Source organism: Narcine bancroftii, chromosome 1 (genome assembly GCF_036971445.1).
Source record: "Narcine bancroftii isolate sNarBan1 chromosome 1, sNarBan1.hap1, whole genome shotgun sequence".
NCBI classification, from domain to species: domain Eukaryota; kingdom Metazoa; phylum Chordata; class Chondrichthyes; order Torpediniformes; family Narcinidae; genus Narcine; species Narcine bancroftii.
In genome coordinates this window covers 214,866,537-214,888,928 of record NC_091469.1, presented here as the reverse complement: position 1 = coordinate 214,888,928, position 22,392 = coordinate 214,866,537, and the positions used below count along the sequence as shown (strand labels likewise).

Below are 22,392 nucleotides of genomic sequence, written 5' to 3'. Positions count from 1 at the left end.
AAGGGATATTTAGATTTGTGTAAATATTGGTCGATTCCTTTTCAACGTTTTACAACAAAATACACTTCGTAAACCGGCCATTTCTATGACCAACCACTTGTATTAATGCAGCCACTTCAATACTGTAAGAAGTCCCAGGACATGTAACAGGAGACCAATCTTATAAAATTGGACCACGAGCCGCAGTGAGGGACATTGGAAATAAGTGACGACAAACATATCCGAGGATGTAAATTTTAATGAGCGTTTTGAAAAAGGCAAGAGGGAAAGGGAGGTTCAGAAAGAAAATCGCAGAGTTGAGAGCAAAAGTTCGATTACTGTTGAAATGTGTTAACCGTTTGCACACCGATACGACTCTGTAAAGTCGTAGAAAATTAATGATTTATAAGAGAAATCTAATTTTGCCCACTGAGTAGATCACGAAGGCTCGCTGGCACCAATACTAATTTGACCACCTGCCTCTAGTGTATTTTCCGAAGATAAGTCAATTTTGTGTCTGCCGCTCTTTACACAAAAAGAGCGGACGTCGCGATCTAAATTGTATTCGGGGTGGGAAATTCTTGCACTTGTGGGTTTTTTTTCGGATTTGCAGTCAGATGTGGCTTGTTATCCTTGGCACAGTGTGAAATTTTGGCACATCGCTGCTCAGTCTGTGGTCTAGGACCCACCGATGCCCTGTTTCTGTACCCCTTCTCTCCATGTTTCGTCTTTATAGCCAAATATATTATTTATGAATCGAGCAGAGGTATATTAAGTACAAAATAAAAAGAGAGGATGCGGCCTAATCTGCTGAATATTGAGAGCATTTTCAGTTTTTATTTTAGATATTCGGCATCTGCAGCTTTTTCCCCTACATACAGTACATTAAATTTTAAGCAGTATTTTATGGTATGATAAACTTAAATTAAACAGGTTGAAGTAACTAATATGTCAAGGGCATATTTTGGAAACATATAAAAGGTTACCAGATTTAGTTGTGTCCGCTTACTAGACACAATCTTAAATGCCACACATATCTGATAACAACTCAGTCATGTATTGCAACTAAATTGATAGGTATTCAAGTTACTTTCTTTTTGTCTTGAGGTGAACCATTTTAGATGAAGAAAGATAAGGATGGCTTTTCAATGAGGTGTGCATCCACTTTCTCAGAGGAGATTCAACAATGCACAAGTACATTTTATTTAAATAATCTATTTGCAGCGCTCTATCCTTTATAATATCGACGGCAATATTGAAAGAGGCAATTTTCTTGTCGATGTTATAGTTAGTTCAAATAGTTTCTATTGCAAGAAAAGAGTGAATGTGGCGATTTTCAAAAAAAAAAACACGATCTGAAATATGATTACGCAGCCTTGACATTATACATGTTAATTGCTTCTGTAGTATTTTGTACTTGGGTAAGGCCACGAATAGTTTTGTCCTCGTGTAAGCTTGGGTTTCTGTTAACCAAATTGATACCAGTTTAAACGGAATATAATTTTTCATATCCGGCAGAATTTCAGTCTATAAAAAGAACTTTGGAAGGCAGTCTATGAAAAGAAAACATCCTACCGGCCCCATGAGATTGCGCGAACTGCACGCACGAACGCTCCACTGAGAATATTGAAATATTTAATGTATTTATGATTTATTAAATTTGCATACACTGACACCTGGGTACTCACCTTTGTTTGATAATCTTTTTCTTCTTCAAAAAGTCCATTTTGCTATTCGGAAACCCCCAAAGCATTAAACAAGGACAATCGGCGTGGATTCAGTTAATGTTAGTGAAACCAAGCAACCTTAATCAGCATGCTGATTGCATCACCAACTAACAAATAATTTACTACACAGAACATTGCATTCCATTTCATTAAAACCTTGTTAGGTCTTCTGTTCTGCAGTGGCGTTCTATTTCGTTTGCAATGTAGGCACTTGGACAAAAATTAACATATGCAAAATCTACGCTAAATATTTCAGTGAAATGCATTTTGGACAAAACAAATTTACAGAATATTGATGATCTATGAAGAAGATGTAGATAACAGGGATCTTATTCAAGGAATACTGCGACGGGACTTGAAAGTAGGCGCACAACTACATCTAATGTTGGCGCTGAGTTATATTTCGCGCGAAAGGATTCAACTCTGAACACAGAATATATCCAAGAGTGTCCAGATAATTGAAATATACACCTGTTTTCATTTCTGTAGTGGTCAATTTTGGACACTTGGCTTATCATAGTTCCAATGTCATGCGAACCCCTCTTGAACTTGTTTGCTCCGTTGTTTCATATTCCGTTTCTTTTCTATTGACACCATCGTCCAAAAAAAATCCTAGCGGAATCATAAATCACGGGTGCTGAAGTTCAGGATTTTGTTTCTCAAAAGTAGCTTGATCAAATTCATAATATCGGATTCTTTGTTATGGGAATATGTCGAGTACGGGACGGAACTTAAAATATTTTTCTCTTGATGGCAAAGGAGGAATGAGACATGAAAACACAGTCCACCAATTTATTGCTTGCTCATTGAAATTATGGCACGAAGCCATAGCACAGCAGTGTGTAATCTCCCGTATTTCTCCTAGGTAATCTTTGTATTTTCAGATTCGTCTGCATCGTGTCGTTTTGTATTCGTTTGTTCCTACTTTACAACCAGTTAGTTTTCAATCAAAATGAACACGAATTGTTTCTTATACTGTAATATAAAATAGTTGACTTGTAAATATTTTCTTTATATACGTTTTGGTTGCAATTAGAAGGTTAGAATACATAGAGATTTGAAATGGCACTTTCATGAAGCTAAAATGCTGGAATATTCCATCTCTTTGGAATAAACTGCAGGTCTACCAAACTAATTAACATCTAGTCATGAAATGCTAATTATGTTCATGCACATTTGGGTCATTGTGCGTGAGTGGTTTCCATGTGCTGAACGATCTCAGCTATTCAAATTCCCGCGCTGTCCTGCCCCTCTGCTCATTCTGAAATCACTGACTCTGTCAGGTGTAGTTCTACACATTTCAGCTGTTCTCTACTCCGTATCGATTCAAATAGAATAGCCCTTTTAAAACACACACACACACACACACACACACAAGATCCGCGTCTCCAGTTTGCTCTGCTACGAAATGAAAAGCGACCCATGTGAATGCAGATGGTTGACTCATTCTCAAACACACGCTGGGTGGTTAAACAGTTTAAACTAATGTAGACCAATTGAAATTTATGTTCCATTGCCATCTGTGACTTTGAAGATGATTTTTCCAAAATTATTTATTAACTGTTTTATCGATTTCCAAAAACGGAATCTCTTACGGAAGAGGGGATATTGTACTGTATGCCGAACGGTAGATTTATCATTAACTAATCAATGATTACACCATATTGCGAAGGCGGCAGAACAACTGGGTATTTTTCCTCTCGGCAATTCGCTCACAGCCATTGTTTTTTTTAAAACAGAAGTTCTCTTTGGTCCAATTCTGATGTCTAAAATGTGGAAAAATAAATAATTGTTATCTTCCATTGCCTGATCAATACAGCAGAATTCCAGGTGTCAGTGTTGGTATATCGTCTGTGTTAAATCATTTGCATTACTGACTCAAATCTGCGTGAGAATCTTGGGGAGACATTTGCAAATCTGAAGAATAAATAACATATCCACACACAGTTTAGCTGCGACTGCAGTGCAGCATTTCCATCAGATACACTTATAATACAAGCAATTCCGCCTCCATGCAGAACTTCGCCATAACCAGGCTCGTTTTCAATGCTCGTTCGGTGAGTTCTGGACAAGTTTATAAATCAGTAACTAGATATGTTTTCTGATATTGGAATTAGAACACAATTTTGCAACACCTGGTCTCGGGTAAAATTGAAGACTAATGAGGGTAAAGACCCTGGGAATTATTGGGCCTCTAAACATTCCCGAACTTCATGAACTACCATTGTGCTCATTTTGGCCAATATATTTGTTTTTACTATATATAAACACACTTTTTCTTCTTGGTGTTCTAGAATCAAAAAGCTTCTATTAATTCCTGTAGAATTAATTTTATTCTTCAGTTGTACATTCGTCCTCCTTCAAGTCAAGCGATAAGTGAAAGGACATAAAAAATAATTCCTGCATCTCCTTTTCTGGGTTATCATGGGACTCTCCAACCTTTGATGAATCTTGAACACTCGACATTCATAATCCAAAAGATTGGTCATGGAATTCAACTAAGGTGCCACAAAGAAGTGGGAGAATATAACCAGCCAGTTAAATCCAGGTCCATCTATTTTATGGTACTGAATTTCATACCTTAACCTCCTAAAGGGCTAGAAGAATAAAATAGATCCTGCAAATTTTCCAGCTCAACCCCCTCATGACAATATTGGAATGTCCTGTTGTTTGTCAATGGTTTGGATAAGAATGTAGGTGGCATGACTAGTAAGGTTGTGAATAACACCAAAATTTGGTGGTTTGGTGGATAGTGAAAAGGGCTGTCTGAAGTTGTAACAAGATCTGACTCAACAGAGTAAGTGGGCAAAGGAATGATATATCAAATTTATAGATCTACCAAAAGATCTGTCTGCAATATTCAAATACCACTTTTTTTTCTTGCACTAACTGCAACTGTGAAGATTTAGTTATCTATTTTTTTTAATTTTAAAGATTGAACACAGTAACAGTCCCTTCCAGCCCACCTGCCCGTGCTGTCCAAATACACCCATGTGACCAATTAACCTTGTATGTCTTTGGAATGTGGGAGGAAACTGGAGCACCTAGAAGAAACCCACACAGACAATGTACAGGCTCCTCACAGATAGCACCAGTTTGATCTTGGGTCTCTGGACCATTTCGATCTCGGGTCTCTACATTGTATGAGTGTTGTGCTAACCATGACACTAACAGTAAAAAAATAAAATAATTCTCTATTTATTATCTCATTTGCTGTTTTTGCATATCGTGGCAATGTCATTTATACTATTGTCGTTATTTTATGTATCTATTTGCCTGCAGCAAGTAAGAATTTCAGTGACTCTGAGTATATCTGTGTTTATGTAATGATCATTCTCATGATTATCAATGAACCTGTCTTTTAAATATTCCAGTGGTCCTGTCTCTTATCAACTCATCTCAGAGCTCATTTCATATTGCACCACCATCTGTGTGAAAACTTGTTCTTCAGGTCACCTTTAAGTCGTTCACCTTACACAGTCACCCTCAATTAATTGTTTTCTATGTCCTTACCCTGAGAAAAATGTATATGGCTATCTACCTTATCGATAAACTTCAGAGGTCACCCTCAACCTCTTTTGCTCCAGAGAAAACAAAATCCAGTTTATGCTTGTAGTTCAAGCCCTCCTGTCCCAACAACACCCTTGTGAAATATTTCTGCATTCTGCAGCACAGAAACAGGCCCTTTGTCTCAAATCAGTTCCAATAGCCTGCATGCATCCCATGATCCTTGGAAACCTTTCCTATGCATGTACTTAAATGTTCTTTTTTGCAGGTCACAGCTGTCCCTCCATCTAGAACTTCCTTTCCAAGTTGCTTTCTATGTCCACCATCCTCCTCCATGTGAGGAAGGATCCTCTCAGCTCCCTTTTAAGCCTTGCTCCTATCACCTTAAATCTATGCCCCTCATGATTTTATAAACCTCTATAAGGTCCAGCCATAGCCTCCTACACTCCAGGGAGAAATATCTCAGCCTATCAGCCTCCCCTTATAATTCAAGCCAATCAGTCTAAGCAACATTCTTGTGATTCCTTTGTGCACCCTTTTCAATTATGTTTTCCTATAACTGGGTGACTAAAACTGTGTGCATAATACTCCAAGAATAATCTCACCAACATCTTTATACAGTTGTAACATGATGTCTCTGCTCTGGTATTAATTGCTCTGTTCAATGATGGCAAGCTTGACCAATGTGTCCACAAATATGCCTACCTGCATCACCACTTTCATGGAACTGTACACCTGCTTCCCCAAACCTCTGTGTTCTACAACACTCCTCAGGGTGCTGGCATTCACCTTGTTAAGACCTACCTTGGTTAACTTACCAAAGTGCAATAACCTGTGTTTGCACAAATTAAATAACACCTGCCATTCCTGGTCCAACTTCCCCAGTTCATCTGGATCATTGTATTCTTAGTTAACATTCTTCACTGTCCACTCTACCCACAATTTTGGTATCATCTCCAGCATGGTTGGCATATTGGTTAGCACAACACCATGACAGCGGCAATAAACACAACCTGGGTTCGAATCCATTGTTGTCTGTAAGGAGTTTGTACATTCTCCCGGTGTCTGTGTGGGTTTTCCCTGGGGGCTCCTGTTTCCTCCCACTTTTCATAATGTACTGAGGGTTGTAGGTTAATCGTGTGTAATTGGGCTGCATGACCTCATGGGCCAAAATAGTCTGTAACCATGCTGTATGTATGTCATGTCTTACTAACCATCCTAACAACATAATTGTCCAGGTCGTTAACACAGATGACAAACAACAGTGGACCCAGTACTAATCCCTATGGCATATGGCTGGGCATAGGCTTTTAATCTGAATAACAACCCTTCATTGTTCCCTAGCAAGCCAATTTTGTATCTCATTGACCAGCTCACTCTGGACCCCATGTGACCTGATCTTCTGGACCCATCTACCATGTGAGGCCCTGTCAAGGTCTTGCTAAAGTTCATGGAGACATCTACTACTTTGCCTCTATTAATTCTTCAAACACCTCAGAAACTTGAGACATGATTCCCCATGTGTAAACACAAGCTGACTGTCCCTAACAAATGCAGGGGGATACTGTCCTCTCTCATAATCTCCTCCAGTAGCTTACCCATGACTAAGCTTACTGCTCTCTGTAGTTCCCTGGTTTGTCCTTACAACATTTTTTAAATAAAGTTAAAACTTTAGGCACTCTTCTGGAGGATTTTAACAATTGTAACATTAAAGGAGCTGCAGCTATTGACTCTCAAGTCAAGAAAAAGCTCCAAAGGGTTGCTAACTCGGCCTGTAACATCACAGGCCTGTATCCATCGAGGACATCTACATGAGGTGGTGTCTTAAAAAAGCAGCCTCTATCCTCAAAGACCCCACCACCCAGGCCATGTCCTCTTCACTCTGCTACCATCGGGAAAAGGGTATAGGAGCCTAAAGACTAGCACTCAGCAGCACAAGGACAGATTTTTCCCTGCTGACGACAGATTCCTGAATAACCAATAAACCAAAGACACTGCCATACTTTTTGTGCGCTATTTCTTTGTTTTATTTATAGTTGTAAAAAGGGTTTATATGAATGTTTGCTCTCTGATGCTGCTGCTAAACACTGAATTTCATGACTTGTTTATGACAATAAATTTTGATTCTGAGTACACACAAGGATAATGAGTGAATGTGTTGGGAGAGAGTTAGGATACATGTAGCAGAGTTTTTGAAAGAACATAGATTTTCATTGGTTGAAGATGAGACTGGCGAGGTGAGATTGGAACAGCCTAATTTACCAGTAACAATTATACTGTATATCTGCGGATTTCAGGATTGTAAAGCGCGTCAAAAGAACCAAAGACTTGTTCACCAAGGCTATTATTAACTAAAAGACTGGAGCATATCACAAGTAGGTCGACCAGTCCAGAATGACCTGGTGTGGCTAGGAGCAATCCTTTAAGACCTGCCAGTAGGCGTGGCTACACTCTCAGCCAATCACAGTCATCCTACACTACCATCTGTACATTGGTGATAGAATCTGTACTATCACAAGGAGCAGATGAGTTGAGGAGGGAAAGAAAGCAAGCAATAATGCAAATATGGTTTTAGAAGTCAGTTACAGAATAGCTGTAGAACTGAAGAGTTTCCTCTGCACCAGAAGAAGACCCTAAAAACACAGAATGGAAATAATAGGAAGATGGACGAGTTAATGAGTTTACTCAGAATTAGTTTATGAGATCTGTGTTTACCCAATGGTTTTGGGGGAAAAAACTTACGGCAAATTTATTGTGAACCTTCAGATTTAAGGATTCCCCCCCCCCCCTGCTATTATTAGTCTCTTAAATGGATCTCTCACTGGCAAAAGATGACATCCTTGCATTGATTTTAACTGTACATTTTTCCACTATCTTTTTGTATCTTTCTCTATTCCTGTACTATTTGAATTATTATAACACTACTCCCTACACATTGTCTGTTGATTATTGCTCTACTTGCCTTGCCTTTCCTTGACTTGCCTTGAGAGCAAGCAAAACAAATCTTTTTAACTACACCAGACAATAAGCACGTCCATTCAATTCAATTCAATTCAGTAATGTGATGCAGAAAGGTGCAGAAGGGTGCATGTGATTCCACTTATCTGTGTACCTGACAGGAAACTGAATCATGTTTTAAAATTTCATTTAGTGAATAGGAAGCAGAATGGGTAAATTGTTTCAATAAATCCTGGCAAATCCAGAAGAATCACCTTGAAACATCAAGATCTCATGTACATCATTAAGTACAATGAGATTTTTTTCCAAAATTCCCATTTAATTCTGCTACCAATTAAATACATTTCGTCTTGTTTCTGACATCTCTGCTAAGGTTAAGATAAATTTGTGATGGAATTTAAGTTTATATGTAAAAAAATACAGAGGATCTTCAGTGAACAAACTAACAGGTTATCACTAATATTCACACCCCCATATAAAGATCACAATTTCACAGGGAATAGGGTTACAATGAAAATGAAGATCACTTAGCATCAAGCAAGAGCAGCATGAAATCACTGTTCTGGGGTTCATTCAATCTCCTGATGGCTGCAAGGAAGAAACCATCATTAAGCCTGTTGGTTTGCATTTTCACACTTGTAACTCTTCTCCTTGATGGAATGAGGAAGACAGTGTGTTCAGCATGATCTTTCAGTAGATGGCTGCCTTTCATAGGTAGCTAGAGATCCAGGCTGAGTCCATAGCGGGGAGGGAAATTTGTGTGTTCTGCTGCATTCACCATTTTCTGCAGTGTCTTCCAACCTTAAGCTGAGCAGATCCCATAAGAACATTAGAAATAGGAGCAAGAATAGGCTATCCAGCCTGTCGAGCCTGCTCCACCTTTCAATGATCTGACAAGAGGCTCATCTCCACCTACCTGCCTTTTCCCTGTATCCCTTAATTTCCCTGCTTTGCAAAAATCTGTCCAACCTTGTCATAAATATATTCACTGAGGTCACCATCACTGCTTCAATGGGCAACAAATTCCATATATTCACTACTCTCTGGAAAAAGCAGTTCCTCCTCACCTCTGTCCTAAATCTACTACCCTGGATCTTGGGGCTGTCCCATAGCTCTAGTCTCCCCCACCAATGGGAACAAGTTACTTACCTCTATCTTATCTATGTCCTTCATAATTTTATGTTTCTATAAGATCCCCTCTCATTCTCCTAAATTCAAGCAAATACAGCTCCAGACTTAATCTCCCCTCATCTCTGGAATCAACCTGGTGAACCTCCTCTGGACCCGCCTCCAAAGCTAGTACATCCTTTCTGACTTGACTGTACACAATACTCCAACTGTGGCCTCACCAGTACCTTATACAGTTGGAGCATAACATCCCTGCTCCTAAATTCAATCCCTCTAGCAATGAAGGCCAACATTCCATTTGTCTTCTTGATCACCTGCTGTACTTGCAAACTAACCTTTTGTGATTCATACACAAACACTCCCATCCTTCTGCATAGCAGCATGCTGCAATCGCAGGCCATTCAAATAACTATCTGATCTTCCATTTTTCCTTCCAAAGTGGTTATCCTTACATTTACCAACATTGCACTCCATTTGCCAGATCTTTGCCCACTCACTTAACCTATCTATATCTCTTTGCAGACTCTCCATGTCTTCTGTGCAATTTGCTTTTCCACTCAATTTAGTATCATCAGTAAACTTAGATACTCTACACTTCTGTCCCCTCTTCCAAATCATTAATGGATATCATGAACAGTTGAGGGCCCAGCACCGATCACTGATTGCCAACCAGGAAAACACCCTTTTGTCCCAACTCTGTTTTCTATAGGTTACACAATCCTCTATCCACGCTAATACATCACCCCCAACTCCATGCATCCTTATCTGATGTATGTCTTTTATGTGACACTTTATAGTACACCTTCTGGAAATCAAGGAAAACAATGTCCATCTGCTCCCCTCTACCTTCTGCACCTCTATATCCTCAAAGAACTCCAGTAAGTTCATCAAACAAGACTTGCTTTTGTTGAATCCATGCTGTGTCTGCCTGAAGGATTCATTTTGCTCCAGATGCCTTGCTATTTATTCCTTAATGATAGCTTCAAGCATTTTCCTAACCACAGATGTTAAACTAATTGTCCTGTAGTTTCCTGCCTTTTGCCTACATCCTTTTTTAAACAGTGGTGCATCATTCACTAACTTCTATTCCACCAGGATCTGCCAAGAATCCAGAGAATTTTGGTAAATAATCAAAAAAGCCTCGACAATAACCTGCTATTTCTTTCAGTACCTTGGGATGCATTCCATCAGCACCAGGGGACTTATCTATCTTTAGACCCACAGTTTGCTCAGTTCAATCTATTTAGTGATAGCATCTAGGACCTCCCATCCCATCACTTCCTCTGTGAAGACCAACACAAAATAGACATTCAAAGCCTCCGCCATTTCCTCATTACCCAATATCAATTCCCCCTTCTCATCCCCCAAGGGACCAATCTTTGCTTTTGCCACCCTTTTCTGCTTTATATAATTATAAAAACTTCTACGGTTATTATATTTTGTACTAATATTTTTTCATAATCTTACTTCACTCCCTCTATTGCTCATTTCATGGTACTTTGTTTCTTTTTAAATTTTCCCAATCTTCTAGTTTCCCACTACCATTGGCAACTTTGAAAGGATGAGCTTTTAGTTTGATGTCTTGTTTTATTTCCTTAATTATCCAAGGCTGCCTTTCTTTGCCCTTACTGTCCTTGCTTTTAACTGGAATATATTTTTGTTGAGCACTGTGAAAAATCTCTTTGAAAGTCTTCCACTGTTAGCCAACTCTGCCCTCATCGCCTTGTAGTTTCTCTTGTTTAGGCATAATACATTGGGTTTACACCAAACTATTGTACCCTCCATTTGTATGAGAAACTCAACCACACTATTTAATGTATCATATATGTTGAATGTTGAGTGGGTGGGGAGGGGGGGGGGGTGAAAGAGGGAGGGAAGGGAGGGGGAAAAGGGGAGAAAATGACACTGTGTATATTCAAGAGGGAAATGTTTGTGTGTATTTTGGACAGTATGGTTCATAGTGTGAAAAATAAAAAAAGTTTTAAAAAAACCCACACTATGATGCATCCTGTAAGTATACTTTTGATGGTGCAGCTGTCGAATTTGTTGAGGGACAAAAGGGACATGGTGAACTTCCTTGGACCTATTTGTGATCACTGCCCCCAATAGTTCCTTTACTCTAAGATCTCGAATCACCTCTGGTGCATGACACAACACCCAATCCACTTGTGCACTCAACAAGCTGCTCTAAAAAGCCATCTTGTTGGCTTTCTACTAAATATTTCTTGAGATCCAGCCCCAACCTGATTTTCCTAATTTACTTGCATGTTAAAATCCCCCTATGAAAACAATGACACACCTTTACTATTTGTTGCTGCAACTTGTTGTCCACGTCCTGGTAATTACCATAATAGCCAATAGTGTATTTTTATCCTTGTCATTTCTTAACTGAACCCACATTGATTCTATATGTTCTGACCCTATGTCACTTCTTTCGAATGATTTAATCTTATTCCTTACCAAGAGCCTCCCCCCCACCACCCCATTTACTATCTATCCTTTTGATACACTGTATCCTTGGACATTCAGCCCCCAACGACCTCCATTGTTTAGCTAGGAGTCCATGATGACCACATCATCATACCTGCCAATCTGGAGCTGTAAGCATTTAAATACATAACCTTTCCTTTATTTTTCTTTGATTCTTTATGTCTGAAGTTCCACTGAGAAACTCAGCTTTAGGTGGATCCAATGTGACCATCAGATTCTGCAAGATGGATGCTTCAGGTGGTACTGAAATAGTGTTGGGAAGATCAGAGGTCTGTTTCTTGTCTTTGAACAGGATATTCAGTTGTTGTAGCGAAAAAGGAATGTGAGAAGGATGCTTAAGGATGGGGAAAATAGCCACATATCATCAACAACGTAGCCCCTTAAGGTATCAAATTATTGCAAGATGCATGAAATTAGTCTAAACCTATTTGATACTCAGCAATATGAGGAGATATCAGGACAAATCACTAATATTTTAGTCAAAATGCCAGTTTAGAAAAAAAAAGCTTCAAAGGACTGGAGGAATCTCCAATAAAACCTCGGTAAATGTGAGCAAAGCCACCAAAGATGAAGTAATTATATTTGTTTATGATATCAAGACCAGAAATTGAGAAGCGCCGGTATCTCAGATTTTTGGAAGAAATCAGATAGTAAAAGGAAAGGCCATGTCCATAAGACTTATATAAAACTTAGTACAGAACAGCACAGTTAAAGTCCTGCTGCCCACCATATTGTGTCACTATAAATCTACTTCATAATAATCTCATCCTTCCCTGCCTCACGCCCTACACTTTTCTTTCATCCATGAGGCTGTTTTTTTAAAAAAAAGTGTCCCCATTGTACCATAAAACACCAAATTTCATGACTTGTTCATGACAATAAATCCTGATTCTGAACTACCACCTCCAGTGCTCCTGATGTGGCTTTCTCTGCATCAAGGAGATTGGTTACAGACTGGAAGATTGTTTGCTGAGCACCTTCACTCTCTCTACTGAAACAATAAGGATCACCCCAGTGGCCAACCATTTTACTGCCACACACCTTTGCCGCACTGATGTCTGTCCATGGCCTCATGTATTGTGAAAATTAGGTCACCTGCAAATTGGTGGTCCTTATATTCCAGTTTAACAGTCTCCAACTAATTATTTTCTTCCATTTCCATTAACTCTCTCTTGGTCTATTTCCCCACGCATCTTTTTCCTCCTGCTCCCTGCCCCCTTCTCTTCCTTCTCCTATCAGAGAGCTACTGCTCTTAGCCTTCTGCTCTTTCCCAAATCTCTTTTCAGCTTCTACCCTTGAACCTGTATCTAACTTTTACCTATTAGCCTGTGCTTCTCCCCCTTCTGCATCCTCCCTCATCTCCTCCCCTCAGGGATCTACCTGTTTTTTTTTCCAGATTCTTGACAAAGGATTCAAGCCCCAAACATTGATTACCTTTTACTTCCTTATCTGCTGAGTTGCTCCAGCACTTGTGTGTATTGTATGAGACCCAAGCAACTGCAGATTTTCTTGTTTAATTTGAAATGTCTTGGCTGAATGGTGTACCAGCAACAACCTCACACTCAATGTCACCAGGGAGCTGATTGTGCACATTAGGAAAGGATCATTGGAGGATTTAAATTTGCTCAACCTCAAATATGAATTTCTGGGAGTCACTGTCTCGAAGAACTTTCCTTGGACCCATGATATTAATGCCACCCTGAAGAAAGCACTGTTGTGCTCTACTTCCTTGGGAGTTTGCAAAGGTTTAGTACGTCATCAGAAATCTTGGCAAACTTCTGCGGATGAGTAGCGGAAATGGTGCTGACCGAGTGCATCATGGCCTGGTATGTGGGCACTAATATCTCTGAGTGGAAAGCTTTGCAAAAGGTACTGGACAGAGACCAGTACATCACAGGCAAAACTCTACCCACCATCAAGAACATCTACATGGAATGCCACCTTTGGAGAGTAGAAGCAATCATCAAGTAATCACAACATCTAAGACATACTCTGTTCTCGCTGCTGCAATCAGGTAAGATTGCCACAAGACTTGTCCCTGAAAAAGACTCATTTAACGAATCCTGCTTTGCACATTTTTAAAATTATTGAATATTTATTTTCTGTATTTGCACATAGATTTGTATACATTTCTTCTTTCTTGCGTACAATTTAGTTACCATAATTAAAAATTCTGCCTGGCTTGAAGGAAAAATCTCTGGGTTCTATATGATGTTGCATGTAATCTGACAATAAATTTGAACTTTGAAATATCATCACCTTTTCTGTGTGGAAATATGTTAAACAGAAATTATCTTGAAAATTTAAATCAAATCATTCTTCTAAATTTTGTAAAGTAAAACTGTGTTTTTACTTTCAGTCCCTTTCTTCTTCCAGGTGACCCTTAGTTGTAATTTTGTCATGTCCTAGCCTATTTCAGCTGCCATTGTTTTTTTTTCCCACCATGACCAATTCTTTTCCTGCTCCTGTCTCTCCTGATAGCTCATTAGTTACTGATCACTTGTAACTACAGGGGCAGAAGGAAAAAGAGGACAGTATCTCTGTCAACAGAAGAAAGCAGCTTACAAAAGGATTGTGTTAATATTTTTTGATCCCGATTTCACCTATACAGTCTCGTGTTTCCAAGTATATTTGGAAGTCTTTACTGAGACAGTATTGGTGGTATTTTTTTCCAGTGCCTTGCGAAGCCTGCTGTCGGTAGTCCTGGACCCAGAACCGCATAAGAGGGCAGGGAGGGATCACTACTGATCATAAGTTTTGTGAGAGAATCAATGGGAACAGTGCAGAAAGGAGGCACAGGAGTCAAAGATCAGTATTAACCTTGATGAACTGGGCAGGATTGAAGGGATAAATGGCCTATTCCTACTTCCATTTCTAATGCTTTTGTAAGATTCACTCTCTTGGGAAGTTTGTTGGAGATGGGATGCAACATTGAGGTAAGAAATTTAAGGCAATGATTCAACTTTGTATGACATCAGACATTGCTAAGAATGGTTCTGTTGTAGAACCATTGGTTAATAACATGGCTTGAATACTATTATGGTGCAAGTGTATGATGCAGAAACATTTCTGTGGGAACTGAATCTGAAGTACCATAAGCCAACTGTAAGTGGTGCTGAGCACTTGTGAAATTGGGGCCACTGTTCAGGCAGTCAGCATCATGTACAGAAGCAGGCAGCAGACATATGGAAAGATTTCATCACATTCACAATCTTCATGTTCGAGTTTTCCATGGGGGGGGGGGGGGCGGGTGTTAACAAAAAAAAACACTCTACATTTCAATTTGCATGTCTTAAGGTTTTGAATTGAAGCTAATTTGTCTATTTTCACTTTGTTTCAGGTAGTACCCTCAAGACATTTTTGTTTTGTGATGGAATTTCATGATTTGCTCATAAATCTATAATTTGGTTCAACAGAATATTGGACATCTGGTTTCTTGGTTCTTTTGACACTTTTTCACACACACAAAAAAATTGACCCTAGCACCCAACTGAAGAGTTTGGGAAGTTCGGGTGAAATGATTCTCGTTTTGTAAATTAATATTTTTAAAGCACCTTAACTAAATGCTGCTGATTTTGCAGTTGCTTTTAACGCAGTTCGAGAAAGAGTAAAATGATTGGAAGTGTCACAGATGATGAAGGGGGTGTCTTCAACGTCCTGTGTATGGAGTAGTTCTGCAAGGAGTACGGGGAGGAGGAGGAGGAGGATTGGTGCAGACCACGTGGTTGATTAGACGCCGATCACGTTCGATCTAACGACGATTATGCGGGCTCTGATTTACAAAAAAATTGTGGAACTGCTGGTGGGTGATCCCTGGATTTTAAACGAATACCAATGGACCGACCTCCACTGGGCAATGGGGGAGACTCGACAGACCACCCAACGCGCTATCAGCATCATTACCGCCCATATGTCCTGCAAAAAGACGAGATTCACCGGAAAGGGCGTTTAAATCATCCATAATTAGCCGTAAACTCCTCAACCGAGAGCCCCGGACAGCAGATCGACTCCCTCCGGCTGTGGGATGTTCGGGGTCCTTGCAGACTCTCCGTCGCGGGTCGTTACCAGGACCAATCAGGTTAAAGGGACTACTCTCCCTCGCAGTGGTCAACCTCCATCAGACTATTTCCAGGCGTTGGAGGGGCTGCGGTGTCTGCGGCGCCATGACGAGCTTTTTGCAGAGACGACGAGTTAACTTGGGGTGGCTTCAAAACGAAGCTTGGACGCGCAGGCGGGCGGAGGGCAAACGCAGGCTGGGTCCTTCGTGGCGTCTCCCTGTCGCGGAGGTGGGGAGGCATGGCGCCTGTGTGGTGATTCAAAGCCGGTTGGGCACGTCTCCGAGTGTGGGAGCTCATGATCGTGAAGTGGGGGAGGCGCGTCCTTGACCTTCCTGGGACTTCCTTGACCTTCCTGGGACTGAGCTACCCGGCGAGATGGTGAGCATGATCGCGGTCCGGGGTCCAGGGCCTCGCTTCTCAGCCGGTGGCTTTGGGCTGCGAGCGGCTGGAGATCCGATCGGGGTGAACACAATAGCGGAGGTTGCTGCTGGCCCTCAACGGGCCAGATAGCGTCAGGAAGGAACGTGTGAGATAAATTGGCCGATTTTCATGTAAAATGGAAACCAGCAAAGACATTGCAAGTTGATGTAGAGTATGGGACATAGTTAATTTCCAGTGGACGATGTATGATTGAGGAGAGCATTCCTATCCATGTAGCTATGTTTTATATTTTGAGTTCCTGTAATCAAAACTGTGTTTTTTCTGAAACAATAATTTCCTGCTTCATTCTCACCTGACTTGAGAATACTTTACAGATGGTTTCTCTGGGACATTCCACGATGCCCAGTCAGAAGAATCCCTCTGAAATGTAATAAGAAGAGAACATTGAAAATGCTCAGCACAGAAAGGCAGTATTCGTTTGGGGAGAGTCACTAGTATTAACTTTTCAGGTCTGACCTTCCATCAGAATTGGAAAATGTAAGTGATGTAATAGTTTTCAAACATATAGAGAAGCAAGCGAGAGGGGAGAAAACAGGGAAGGCTCATTATGGGGTGGAGGTGGGTATGTGACAGAAAAGGTAATGGTGCAGGACAAATGTGGCTAGCAAAGGGCCAAGAAATAGTCTGGAGTATTACTTGTAGAAGAATAGGCACGATGGCTATGATTGTAAATTGACATTTTCAAAAAATAAAGTGATGTTCCTCCAGATTATGTTGAATGGGATTGAAACCATGGAGGAGGGTGAAAAATCATAGCCCTAGAGTTATACAGCATGGATGAGTTGGCCTGTTTCCTTTGCCTTTGATTCCAAGGCATAGGCAATGATCTTTGTGTCCTCCCAGGCTACAGGAGAGGTGCTGGAGGATTGGAGAATGGCAAATGTAGTCCCCCTGTTTATGAAAGGTAAGAAGGAGATTCCTGAGAATTATAGACCAATGAGTCTTATGTTAGTGGTGGGCAAACTATTGGAGAGGATTCTTAGGAACAGGATTTATATACATTTAGAAAAATGTTGTCTTCTCTGGGATAGTGTGGGGCAAGTCATGCCTCACAAGCTTAATTGAGTTTTTTGAGATGACAGGAGAAATTGATGAAGGTAGGGCAGTGGATGTGTATATGGATTTCATTAAGGAGTTTGACAAGGTCCCCCACACTTGGCTTATTCAAAAAGTTATGAGCCATGGATCCATAGATGTGTAGATGAGGAATTGGCTTGCCTGCAAAAGACAGGGTTGTAGATGGAATATGTTCTGACTGGAGTTCAGTGACTTGTGAGATTCTGCAGGGATCTGTTCTGGAATGTCTACTCTTTGTGATTTAAAAAAAAAAATAGATGGGAAGGGTGGATAAGTAAGTTTGCAGATGATACAAATGTTGGAGGTGTTGTGGATAGTGTAGAAGGTTGTCTTTTGGATAGTGTAGAAACTTGTCAGAAGTTACAACAGGAAATAGGATGCAGAGTTGGATAGAGAGATTGTAGATGGATTTCAATCCGGATAAATTTGAAGTGATGCACTTTGGAAGGTCAAACTTGAGTATTGAGTGAATGGTCAATGGCAGGATTCTTAACAGGGTAAAGAAGCAAAGGGTTCTTGGGTTCAAGTCCATAGACCCCTCAAGGTTGCTGCACGTTCAAAGGGTGGTCATATGGTGGGCTAGCCTTCATTCATCGAGGGATTGAGTCAAAAGCCTGTGGTAATCTCACAGCTCTATAAAACTATGGTTAGACCACATGGAGTATAGGATTCATTTCTGGTCACTTCATTACAACAAGTATGTAGCAGCTTAAGAGAGGGTGCAAAGTAGATGTACCAGAAGTGGAGAACCTGTCATATAAAGCGAGGTTTACAGAGCTAGGACTTTTCTCTTTGGAACAGTGAAGGATAAGAAGGGATTTAATAGAGGCTTAGATGGGGTGAACAGCCAGTACAGTACCTTTTGCCCAGGGTGACAAAATCAATTACCAGAGGACATCTATTTTAAGGTGAGTGGAGAAAAGTTTAGGAGAGATGTCAGAGGTAAGTTTTTTTATGCATAGAGTCTTGAGTGCCTGCACTGCATTGCCAGGGGTCATGATGTAGGCTGGCTCAATGAGGGGGGGGGGGGGGGGGCTATTAAAAGTCACATTGATGTAAGAAAAATAGAGGATTATGTGTGTGTGTGGTTAGGTAGGGTAAGATTGTCATGGAGCAGTGGGCTGACGGGCCTGGTCTGTGCTCTGTTTGGTGTTCTAAAATTCAGCACTGCTAACCAATTTGTCTACTTGGGTTAATCCCATTTGCCTATGTGTTTGCCCTTTATTCATCCAAACATTTCCTAACCTTTTGTCTATCTAAATGTAATTATAGACTGGACGCAGTCTGGGAGATTGTTTTGTTGAGCACTTTCGCACTGTCCACGATAATGACAAGGACCTCTAAGTGGCTAAAAGGTTTTGCACTACAACCCCAGCATCTGCAGACTTTCCTATTTAAAACAATGTATTGTACTTGTCTCTACATCTTCCTCTCGTAGCTCGTTCCATATACCCGCAAAATCTGTGTGGAAAAGTTGCCTCACAGGGTCTTTTTTAAAATATTTCCCTTCTCACTTTAAATCACTGTACTTGGTTCACCTCGACTAGGGGAAAGACTATTCCCCTCATGAAAATATGTACCTCTGTAAAGTCATCCCTCAGCCTCCTGCACTAAACAAAAAAAATTCCATCCTGAGGCCCTGCTTGTAACTCAAACCCTTTAGTTCCACTAACATTCTCATGAATCATTACTGCACCCTTTCCAGCTCATTGACATCCTTCCTATAACTGTGCAACCAGAGCTGTGCACAATAACTAAAGTGTGCTTTCATCATTGTCTTTTACAGTTGTAGCATAATGTCTTAACTCCCATATAGAATGCACTTGTTGATGAAGGCAAGCATGCCAAATACCTTCTTCACCACTCGCTTTACCTGTGTTGGGACATTCAGGGATCTACGTACCTGTATCCCTAGAATTACATCCTGTTATTCTTTTAGCTAATTTTGGCATCATCAGCAAACATACTAACCATGTTCTCGTCCAAATCACAGCTCTGATCCCTTGTTACAGGTCTCCAATCTGGAAAACTGCCTTCCACTACCATCCTCTGACTTATATTTTCAAGCCAATTTAAACCCCAATTGGCTAAGATCCTAAGGGATCCATCCTCGTATTCAGAGAATCATGCAACAGAGAAACAGGTTATCTGGCCCAAAATCTGTGCTGACCATTGGGCTCCCTCCCATATTAATTCTATCTCCAACACTTGGTTCATTGGCTTCTCTGCCCAGGTGATTCAAGTGTTCATTGAAATACTTCTTAAATGCTGTCATTGACTTAGTTTCATCACTCTCTCAGATAATTCATTGCAGAGAGAGTCAGTGAAAATTGAGCCAAGAATTAAATTGGCAAATAAACAGAAGATGGCAGATTAATGAAGGATATTTAAAAAAGCAATTGTCCTGTCTATATTTGGTCTTCTCAATGTAGGAAAGATCATGGCAAAATAAAACCAGTACCAGCTAAATGGAATTTTTGCCCAGAAGGAGTGTTCAGGGCTCTGTTCATGACAATGGTGAGGTGAAAGCAAGATGCTGCAAAGCTTGCTCTTGTGTGATGAGTTGTCAAAAAGGATTATTACAAGCTTAGATGTACCTGAGTGTAAGAATTTGGATATCAAAACAAAATGTCATCTGCTTCAAATCAGAAATAAAAGCAGAAAATGCTGAAAACACTCAGTGACTCAGCATGCTTTTCTAATGTTGAATCGTGAGGAGATGTGTTTAGTGCCAGCTGTAGTAGATGGCACAGTGATACAGTTTTACGTGGTTACTATACTAAGTCTTCTGTAGTTATTTTAATGTTGGGTTGTCTGCATAGTTGAGTAAAATTGGGCAAGATATTCCATTTGGATTAGGATGGCAAAAACTTGTTGGTATATTGGAATTAAGTTTTAATTGCATGTGCATCCTGAGAGGAGGGCTTAGCGTTACATGATTGTTACTATAATAAATAATTATATTTGTGATTCAAATTTGGTCCAGGCAATTTTACACAAATCTCTGCTTCTGTGACAGTGCTTCACAACATTGTGTAAATGTTAATTTTTTGACTGTAACATAGCCGATTTTCTACATTTGTTTCAATGTACTGTTCATTGATTAATGTGACTTCAACCTGATCAGACGTGCAAAGCAAAATGTGCTCAGCACATCAGGTAGGATCTCTGGAGAAAGGAAAACAATTGTGTTTTAGGCTGATGACCTGGAGTGATGTACTGGGGTAGTTCTAAATTTTATCATCTCAAGAAAAAAAAAATTATGATGGATTAGGGCTTTAACTACAAACCCAATCCAAGTCTCATTTAAAGACTCTTAGTTTGCATGGTTTTTCACTAATTTTTTTTTGTCTGTTTGGTTACATTTCTTTCTTTCTTTGTTTCCATTTCTCTTTTTTTTCGTATACAGTACAGGTTTTTTTTTGGCGCTACCAATAAATAGAAATTCTGCCAGGCCTACAGGAAAAAGAATCTGAGTTGTATGTGATGTCGTATATATACTCTGACAATAAATCTGTACTTTGAACTTTATTGGCACCCATTTAAAAGCTCTGAATGAATCTCTTGGGCCTAAAGCTATTGTGTTACAATTTGTACTACTGAGATGCAGTTTAAAATGTAACCAGTTGCATTTTCAAGCACATTTCAATTGCTTTAATAGATTGGAGGAGAATTAGTTGCTGAAATACTGTTAATTTTAAATGTGTTTATTAGTACAATTTTAAAACGTATGGTTCATGTTGACCCTTTTCTATTCCAGGGAGTGATAGGTGTGCAGTTGGTGGTTACAATGGTAATGGCCAGCATCATACAGAAGATTACACCCCACTACTCATTTGCTCGTTGGCTGCTTTGCAATGGAAGGTATGGGGATGATTTTCTAATAGTGGTTGTAGGATAATTTATAGTCATTTGCAGCTTGTGTAACTATTTGATTTTAAGAAATTTTTCCTCTTCCACCTTGCACTATTTCCATCCACACTATTATGTTTTACAGAAGAGGTAGACGTAAAAGGATCCTTTCCTTTTAATTTACTACTCACATTTTTTTGGCCAAGGGAAAATGAGGTTCAGATAATAAAAGACAAATCAATTCGTGCAGCTATTTGCAATTTAAAATGGGACAATCATTTTGAAACAATCAGCAAGTTAGGAAGTACATTAGGAAAGCACTGCTCAATGTTTGGGTGTGAAGCTCTTCTTTATAACTGAAAGAAATTTCTGATTAATAACAAATAATAAGCAGGAAATGAAATACATTGGAGCAATGCTATCAATAAATAACAATGTTCAGAGATGGGACTCGAACAGGTACAACGAAAAATGAAAATTGGTGGGAAGAAGTGTCTAAACAGCATGAAAGGGATTATCAATGCTAGATGTACAGTACAATTTCCTACATGAGTTTACCTCACACCGCAAAAATTACACAAATCAGAGTCAGAAATTTCGGATATGTGTTTCAGATGCAGTGTAGAGGTTGGAACTTTTATCCATTCCACCTAGCTATGTACGAAGGTGAAATCCTTCTGGGTAGACCTGGGGGGGGGGGGGGGGTGCAGGGGAATATCGTTTATATATATAAAAAAAAAATTACAAAAGTTGAGTTTCCACAAGTCCCAGAATTGTTCCTTCTGGGAGATATTAGTGAAGTAGTTTAGATTATCCAAACACCAAATTCAATTTGTGAAGATCACTTTGTCAGTAGCCAGGAAGTGTATAGTGGTTGCATGGAAGTCCAATGTTCTCGACTTAGTATTATACGATGGAATACAGAAATGCAAAGTTGCATTCCCCTGGAGAAGATTACTTACAACCTGAGAAAGATGAATGACATGTTCACTGAAGTGTGGCAGCCTACAGTTTGGACAAATTCTCCCACCCCCCCACCTAAGAAAAAAAAAAATAAAGGTACAAATCATCCTGACACATAATTAAAGGAGAGATTGAAATAAGGTTGTTGTACAGATGACAAAGGTTTTAATTTTTAATTTTAATTTTAATTTTTAGTTTTTTTTTTCTTTGCC

At 39.8% G+C, this 22,392-nt stretch overlaps 1 protein-coding gene across 1 annotated transcript in view; it reads left to right on the top strand.

Moving 5' to 3' along the window:
* Positions 1-15,891: 15,891 nt before the first annotated feature.
* Positions 15,892-22,392, top strand: part of tmem161b (transmembrane protein 161B) — a 57,176-nt gene continuing 50,675 nt past the window's right edge. Inside the window, exons 1-2 of the mRNA XM_069890520.1 lie at positions 15,892-16,225; positions 21,126-21,229. Of these exons, the coding sequence (XP_069746621.1) occupies positions 16,223-16,225; positions 21,126-21,229 (107 nt within the window). The 5' untranslated portion in view covers positions 15,892-16,222. The remainder of the gene's footprint in view (positions 16,226-21,125; positions 21,230-22,392) is intronic.